The sequence below is a fragment of the Atta colombica genome, unplaced genomic scaffold (genome assembly GCF_001594045.1).
Source record: "Atta colombica isolate Treedump-2 unplaced genomic scaffold, Acol1.0 scaffold160, whole genome shotgun sequence".
Taxonomy (NCBI): Eukaryota; Metazoa; Arthropoda; class Insecta; order Hymenoptera; family Formicidae; genus Atta; species Atta colombica.
The window spans coordinates 5,966-14,790 of NW_017259251.1; the positions used below are offsets into that span (position 1 = coordinate 5,966).

The following is an 8,825-nucleotide window of genomic DNA, read 5'->3' on the forward strand; positions in this document are numbered from 1 at the left end:
TAATTCTCTTTTACAATTTATTAATAGATCGGAATCGAGTTAAGAAGATTTCTCATCCAATTAACAATGTAAATGCAAAAGTTTCCAAAGGCGGTCAATATTCTTTCAATTTACATTCAATGTTTCGTCCATCAACGAATCCACAATTTCGTTAGAGGATTAATTAATAAACGTCATCATGAACTTTTATCGCTCTAGGAAGGATGCTGAAGGGAGAAAAAAGAGAGAAATATTTCATGCGCACTTACCGAGCATTTTGCTGAGATCGGCATTGTGGAGATCGGGATTCTCATCGGCCAATTTCTTGCGCTCGACCTTTGCCCAGACCATGAACGCGTTCATCGGGCGACGTATCCGTTGTTCCTTGAGGCTCCTCTGGGCGGTGCCGCCGCCGGGATGGCACATCTTCACTCCTGCGGGAATCGGCGAGATACCTGGTTGGTACTCGAGCGACGGGCCGGAGGCCAACCACGGCATATCCTCGAGCCGCTGCTGCGCCGGGCCGGACAGCATACTCGGTATCTGCTTTCAGGAAATGGTACATTCCATCAGATATACCCTCGTGGACGTCCAACGTTTATTTACCCAGCGACGTGTTTCAACAAGTTTTTAAACTACCTGTTCGAGTTTTAAGCGATGCGGTATAAAAACGAGAAGTTGTCGATTGAAGTATAAAGATGTCGAACGGTATATAAATTTATTTGGCCAACAACCATTGTTAAAATACCAAGCGATGACTAATCACAAGATTACAGATTCTATAACGGAGTGTGGCCAAGAACGATTTGTCAAAATCCTACAAGAGAGAAAGATATATGTACATATACTATCTTCCTATGTATACATATCTCACTCTATAACTTGTACTGTCTCACTCTGCGTGGAAAGAAACGATTAGCTGAAATATCTAAAAGTTTAGATAGATACAGATCTGAAAATAAATTTTGTTGGATTATCAAAATAGTTATACGTAAAATACTCAAACTGATTGTTAGAATGTCAAAATTTTTTACAGCATTACTCATCGTGCTTAAGATTTCTACGTAATTATTTTGATAGTCCAACAAAATTATTTTCAGATCTGTATCTAGCTAAATTTTTAGATACATCAGCAAAATAATTCTTTCTGTGTGTAATCTCAACTAAGATTATAGAATGAGAACTCTCGTAAAATTTTGACAAAATCGCTCGCGGTTAAACTTTGCTTAGGATCTCTAGACAAGACGAAACGTGGGATTAATGAATCGATCGCGTTCGCATCAAATACATATTATATGATTTTGCTATCGTTCCCTCTAGCTATCATTGTTCCGCGCGGCGGTTCGACTTTGTACTCATGCATTCGTTTTCGAATAGTTGTACACGTGCGTTGCTGTACGTTGCTGAATGCTTTACGTAGGTGTGTTTACAACAACGTCGAGCGCAAGAATGTAAGTAGTACACGGCCTGTGCAACGCGAAAGCGCAAATATCTATTTCGAGAACTATAGACTACACAGAATCCGAAATGGAATCGTAACGCCGTACCGAGATGATTTGGGTGTCGATGGGCATCGAGCTGTCGTTGCCGTCGATACCGGAGTCGATGTCGTAGGCTCTCGACGTGGGAGTTGCGTAAAGCGACGAATGAAGCGCCAGGAGGCCGGGGGAGCCGCCATAACCGCTCACCGCCGGTGGTGGTGTCACCTCACCCCTGTCATAATTGTCCAGCATTCTGCAAAAATCAAAAGAGAATGTGTCCAGTTGTATTCCATGTCTTGCCATCTCCTCGATCAAATAAATAATTTATCTCTCTAAATCTGAATCAATGGATAATCACTAAATATGTTACTGATAATCAGCGAATTAAATGTGAGATATCTAACCTAGTTAATCTTTATTATGTGATGTAACTAACTTTGTTTTAGTGCTTAAATTCAATGAATGGTATTGGAAAATTGAAATTAATATGCAAATATTAATATTTTAATTATATAATGCTCAAACATTCATCCTTTTTTAGTTGAACTTCACTTAATCAGTGCTAAGTATGCCACTGGATAATTAATGATTATTCACTGATTCAGATTTAGAGAGTACTTTATGCATATTTATTATTCAGTCATTGCGAAAGTGTTCACTTATATATTAAAATACGTAATAAAATATGGCTCAAGTAATATAAAATTAAAAAAGAAATAATGTTGAAAAGGATTACGAGCCAAATACAATAAAATATCATATTAATGATATATTATATATGGGAAAAAGTTCGTTTTTCCCGTTAGATGGCATTAAAAAAACGCCACGAACTTTTTCTCACACCTAATATATATCTATAATATAAAAGTTACAAATGAATTTTATATATTATTTACATTTTATAAATTGTTTAAGACTAAATTGTTGAAGACTGATATAACGGGTGCACAGCTTGCTTGAACTGGAAATTATATATTCACAAGAAGTAGTATTATTATTCAGGCACAAATTATTCGCGTTAACTGAATATAGCATTTTTTTTTACTAATGTTATACAGAATATAATTTAAATAACGCCCATTAATTATACAGTGCTATTCCTAATAAAAAACTGAGATGTAAAATTAATGTATACACAGCTTTAAGATATCTTTAAGAGTTCTTGAAGAAAAAATATTTCAAAATATTTCACAAAGAAAAGATATCTTATACATCGATTTTATGTCGTTTATCCGGCAATATTTGGAAATTAATATCTCGTTACTGTTGCGAAAATTGCAAAATAATACAGGACTTTTCAACTTAGTTTTTTATTAGGAATAGCTGTATGATTAATGGACATTATTTCAGTTACACCCTGTATATTATTGTTTATATTATTGTTTATATCTTACATACTTTTATGTATTACTTTTGAGATTTTCAAGTATTTGAGACTTTTGGATATTTTTTCAAGAGATGCCAAAGGATTTGCGGATTACCGTATTATGTATTACCGTATTATATTACATTTTTTATGTAATATATTTTTACATATTATTTTTTCGTTATAATATTTTCTTTAACGCTCTTTACACCATGTTTTTCCGTTTTGAACGGAATACGTTTTCTTAGGACAGGTAAATTACAACTGCTGTATCACTTTGCTAACTTTACATAATCGTGTTTTGTCGAGATTATGTTACCTGGCGACGTCTGTTATTTTTGGGATGTATCCGCAGTATTGCTGTAATCTCCATAGATACAATATATTATATACCGCACGCATAAAGTCAAATTGAATGTCATAACGGACACCAATATCTATTATATATATCTGATCCAATAGCGGGCGATCTGGTAATAGTTTATTGATCGTTCAACGGAAAGCACTCGTATTGTACGTTCGCGTGCGAATGCAATCGAATGCAATCGCGATTCGCCGAGGAATAAACCATGATAAGCCGCGGCCGAGACGCTAGGAGTCCCGATACTCCCGATCGATTCGAACCGGCATAGGCACTAACATTCTCGACGACGATGACTCCGTGTTCCTCCGACGATCGCGGTATCACCGGTACAAGCTGCGCCCAGTAGTAATTGACTCCGGCATTTCTCTCGATCTCGAGAACGAGCGAATGAAATCCCGTGGGTCGCTCTCGTGCCTGAGCGGCCGATTGATCTGTCAACCGTTCCGTTAGGAAAAGAGTTGATCGACATGAATGAACCATTCAAGGCCACTTAATGGAATTCCCACGATTGTCCTTAAGGCATTATGCGACCGTGCGCCGGGTATAATAGTACGAACAGCTGTCTGTCGCGCGCAAACACACATTTTCGCAGCTTCACACATACATATACAGTGTTCTAGGCAAATCGTGCTGAACATACCTAATGCACATGTACAATGTTCTGTGAGTATGTGCGTACGTAATACGTTGCGCGCGAGTGTTCCATATAATGGCCATTGTTTCATTCGGCGTTTAGCGAGATGCTGCGACGCACGTCGGTCAAATAAAGAAAAATAGAAACGCATCGGCCGGCATTTTCATTCAATAAACCTCACGCCGCGTCGGTTAGGTGCGAGCGTTTTTGTCACCCTTTATACCGGAGGAGAGAAACATAGTTATAAGAAAGAAAGAGAGAGAGAGAAAGAGAGAGTCACGTTTCCATCGCTGATAAAACCGCTTGCTTCGACGTATCGAAGTATATCGGTCCGATACGATTTACGGCTACCAAAGAGAATTCATGTCGCGATGAAATAGATTGAGATTTACGTGAAGCGTTTTAGAAAATGTTCCAAAGTGCGAAAGACGAATTTGATTACTCTGGAGATGATACATTGCGTGAGCGCAGATTTGCGATTACAATTAAAAATATAACATAATATAAAATAAGTTATAAACGATCTTATTTCCGCGTTACAGCGAGCTTCGTTTGTTTCAGCGAGATATTTCTCGGATGGACGATTCTCTAACAAACGAGCTAGTCTCGCAGATCTCATTACCCGCTATGAACCCGTTGAATTTTTACATGTAGAATCGTTTGAAATTTGTTGTCTACGGAACACAGTCAACTGACAACATATTCTGTCGTTCGATCGAGCGAGCTTTCCAGCAGATCCAAGTAACTTGGATGTGACAAAAGGATAACGAGATTAAGATTACAGACTTGAAACACGACAGGTCTTTATATTGAGAATCTACTATGAAAATAAACAAGCATGGATAAAAAACGAAAACAGTTGTAGTTTCGAAACAAAGCGAAATCAGACATATCTTTATGAATCGTAGACGTAACATAGGTACTTCTAGATTATTCATTCCTATGAAATTGTCATTATCGGAAAAGAGTGGAGTAGCTTGATTCGTATCGCTTCTCTCTCTCTCTCTCTCTCTCTCTCTCTCTCTCTCTCTCTCTCTCTCTTCCTCTTTTTTTATTAAGTTAAAAACAGATATGATATATATGATTAAATGCAGGCTATTTTTTTTTTAACGAAGTACACATGCTAAGATTGCGCAATACCTTATCTATATCTACTTTGTCTATTTTCTATAAACTTATTCCATTGTTTTCAAGTGTCAAATCTCTGATACATTAAGACTACAGCATACAAATAAATTTAAGTAATATATAAGATGTAAACAAATACATATTTTAAATTTGCTGCTGATTACGTATTTTTGTGTGCCGTTTGATATAATCTAACGCTTTCATGTGATAGACAAAAGAAAATGAAATAGATATGCGTCTTCGATAGTAATAGAACTTGTTTATCAACGCATTTCTCGCAAAAAGAATCGTGCAACGAGATACAGAGATACGATACGAAATTAAAAGCCATTAAGAGCCGCAGTCAGGATTCCCCCGGGTTTCGTCGGCGTCGGCGCAGCTGCACCACCCACGCGTATGATAGATACGCCACTGCCTTCAGCATTGTTTCTTTAATGATTCATGTCGGGGTGACTGCACCAGGAGTAGAGGAAGCAGTCTCCAACCGCGAATGCAATGAGCCGCGCATCGTTCGTTTCGAAAATATTAATTCGCCAGGAGTCATTGCCGGACGCTGATGCATCGACGGGCGTCGCGTGTATTAACGTCGCATTCTTTGTCAAACTTTGCACTCGTGACGATGAGACACGCGTCATTGCAGCTTCGCGGAACAGCTAGTATCGTCTCGTTCGCCGATTCGCGCTAGATAAGATCTGCGAATGATAGTGAAAAGATAGGGATGAATGCAGGGTTGCTGTAAAATTGGAAATCAGGAAAATTAAGGAATCATCTGGGAAATTAAGGAGGTCAAGGTATTTTGCAAAATTTTTTTTGAAAAGTTAAAATTATTGGCTTTAAAGAAGTTTAATAATCATACCTGCGTAGTTTTAAAATACTACCATCAACTGAACAATTAAAAAGCAGTGTCAGCAACATTAATTTATATTATTATGTTAAATTAATTTTTCAGTATTACAAAAATATTTAAAAAATCAGTTTCTAAATCAGAATAGAAATATCAAAAATTTCAAGATATTAAAAGTCAAGAAAAATCACGAAATTTTGTCCAGAAACCAGGGAAAAGTTTACAGAATTTAAGATGAGAAATTTGTGACAACCCTGTTAATATTAGAAAAATCGGATTTGACGATCCTCTTAGAAGGACTCTTAGTAAGAGTCAAGTTGGCATTTTTTAATGAAATAAAAAGCACATTTTTTTAACCATTTTATATAATTGACAATTTTTTTACTAAAACTAAGAACATGAAAAATGATGAAAAGTCAAAAGGATATCATTTGGAAAATAGTTATATTAATTTAAATTTCGCGAGGAGCCAAATTGGCTACCTCAGTCCTTCTAATGTTAATAGAATTCGCGTTAATTTACGCGATATATTATGAAACGCACCGGCGTGTTGCACGCGCGGTTATCGTTCGTGCGCGATGTTTACTACCCGTAGCGAAACGTGCTTGTAACCGTTTAATCGAACGACGCGCGGAGCGAGTTAAGTCCCAGACGAAGGAAACGACGAAAGAGTTCTCTTTCCGTTCTCCTCTCCAAAAATCTCGGTCCTCGAGCGAGTACTCGAGACGATGAGACGTTCCGCAATGCGTGTCAAGGAAAAACGACAGTTATCCTTCCACACGCCGACGCGCGTTACAAATAGCTCGAGAGGAACCGCCGGGCCGCGACCTGGAGCGGCAGACACGCCGCGCCGCACGCACGTCAGACTCGGCCGAGCAGGGAGACAAAGAACAACAGCCGCGCACCGGCGGCGATCCCCTAAATCGGCATGTCCGTTGAGCCTCATGAATCTCCGCCGCGGCTCCTCTCCTTCGCGAGGAGGAGGAGGAAAAAGCACCGGTGTGTCCTGTGCACGGTTCGGCACGCAGAGCAAACAGGCAGCGATGGCGACCGGGTCGTTCTGAGCACTCGAGCCCGTTCCCTTCGTCATTCTCCTCGTCACCGACACACTTGTTCGCCGGCTAAATTGTTCTTTTCCCTCCTTCCCCTCCAATGAAAACCAAGGGAGACCGGGGGGGGGGGGGGGGGTGTCTTCGCGGAGAGAAGTAAGGAGAAAGCTCTTTCGACCGCGCGCGAAGCGCGACCTACGTGGCGGCGCGTTTTATACGACGACGTATTTTTATTCAAATAATCGCGTCGATCGAACACACCCTTGCATTGCCCGACGACGAGGCGATCTGTATTCGCGTCGATACGCACACGAAACGCACGCGTGGCGCCGATCACGCGTCGCGTAAATCGATTATGATGGTGGGTCGCGTCGCCGATCGAAAATTTTGTTCCGTCGATGCTTAACGTAACGTAACGATATTATAGATTCGATTTAGATATAGGAGAATTGAAAATAGGCTTATAGATCTTAACAAATCGTGCACGACGGAATTCTTCGCGTTCGCGAGCGAACGGGGACGCTTGCGCGAAGACTGTAATTTTATATAAGCCCCTGATTAAACTTTTAAATCGAATGCCCAATGCGGTTCGTAAGCGGTTGGTAAGCGGAAGTGACGACCTCAGCCGCTCACCTCTGCACTACTAACGCTCCGGCGCGTTTCAGATTTGAGAACGAAGAAAGCGCATCCCCGAAACCTTTACGGATTGTTTAAGGCTGCGGAACGGACGCCGCGAACTCCGTCTGTCTGTCCGTCCGTCCGTTCATTCGTTCGTTCGTACGTACGTACGTCCGCTATATCCATCCCGCCGTATACCCTTCTTTGACCTCCGAGCCAACGGTGGAGCCATTACGTACGACTTCCTGCGACCGAGTAAGGAAGAATCGAAGATTTCTACACGGCACCTCACGGGAAGAGGTGTCCGCGCGCGCGATACCACCAGAGATACCGTCGAGCGACGAAAAATTCCCAGGCTAACTGCGAGGACGAGGTAAAGCGGCTCTGCTCGAGCCCGGTATACGGTTGCGTTAATTGCGGAACTCGTGTGTCGTGCCGCACTCGTGGCACGTAACGGTTCATAAAAATCCCACGAGTATTTCTCTGACTCGAACCGCCTTTGATGGCGACCTCGAGATTTTTCGGGAAGCGCGCGATGATTCGGAAAACGAGAGCGATTAATGCTCATTTCTAGTCTCTAAAACTTTTATATCCATTTCCACCAACTATAATCTCGGTTCAACTTACTCTGTCTTTTTCTAATCTTTAAAGATAAAGATTAGAAAAAAGACAAAGAGTAAGTAGAAATAGGCATTAGAGTCATCACTCTGAAGAATGAAATCTCATTCTTCTTTCAAAACTGATTCAATTTTCATTCTTTAAAGTCAGACTCCATTCCAAAGAATTTAGAGAATATCAATATAAATTAACTTTAACCTCAGTTCAACTTACTCTTCATCTTTTTCTAATTCTTCCAATCAAAAAAAGATGAAGAGCTAATTAAACCGAGATTAAAATTAAACATTAATAGACAACAGGCAAACAATGAATTATCGATATGGGTGACAAATTGTAGTTTATTGTCGAATAAAATATGTCAATACGCGCGGAATTATGCGAAGACGATATCTTTCATACCTGGTCGTCTCGATGATTGCAATGTTTTTTTAACGAAGTGCGCTTGTTTGTGGGAAGTAATATCCGGTATTTGTCATACCGGGACACTTAGCCGTCTTAATTCGTTAATCCACGCGGCCATTGTTTGCAACGATGCAAATTTATGGTACGTGGCTGCAAATGAGTTTCGATTCATCAACACGTCGCCATTATGTTTAATGCACTACAGATTAGTACACTGGAAAAAAATGTGTGTATGAAATTTTATCAAATAAATATTTGCTCAATAAAAAATAATACTCAAATCACACAAATTAATGATTCTTGTACTAAAATGTTTACATTTAATAAGTATCTAGTTTTATA

The 8,825-nt window shown here is 39.8% G+C and overlaps 1 protein-coding gene across 1 annotated transcript in view; it reads right to left on the minus strand.

Annotated features, from left to right (window-relative positions):
• Positions 1-248: 248 nt before the first annotated feature.
• The window catches only part of LOC108685797, a gene marked incomplete at its 3' end in the record, with an annotated part of 17,200 nt that continues 8,623 nt past the window's right edge, over positions 249-8,825 (minus strand). The window contains exons 3-4 of the mRNA XM_018190765.1: positions 1,527-1,713; positions 249-522 (exon numbers count right to left, since the gene is read on the minus strand). Of these exons, the coding sequence (XP_018046254.1) occupies positions 249-522; positions 1,527-1,713 (461 nt within the window). The remainder of the gene's footprint in view (positions 523-1,526; positions 1,714-8,825) is intronic.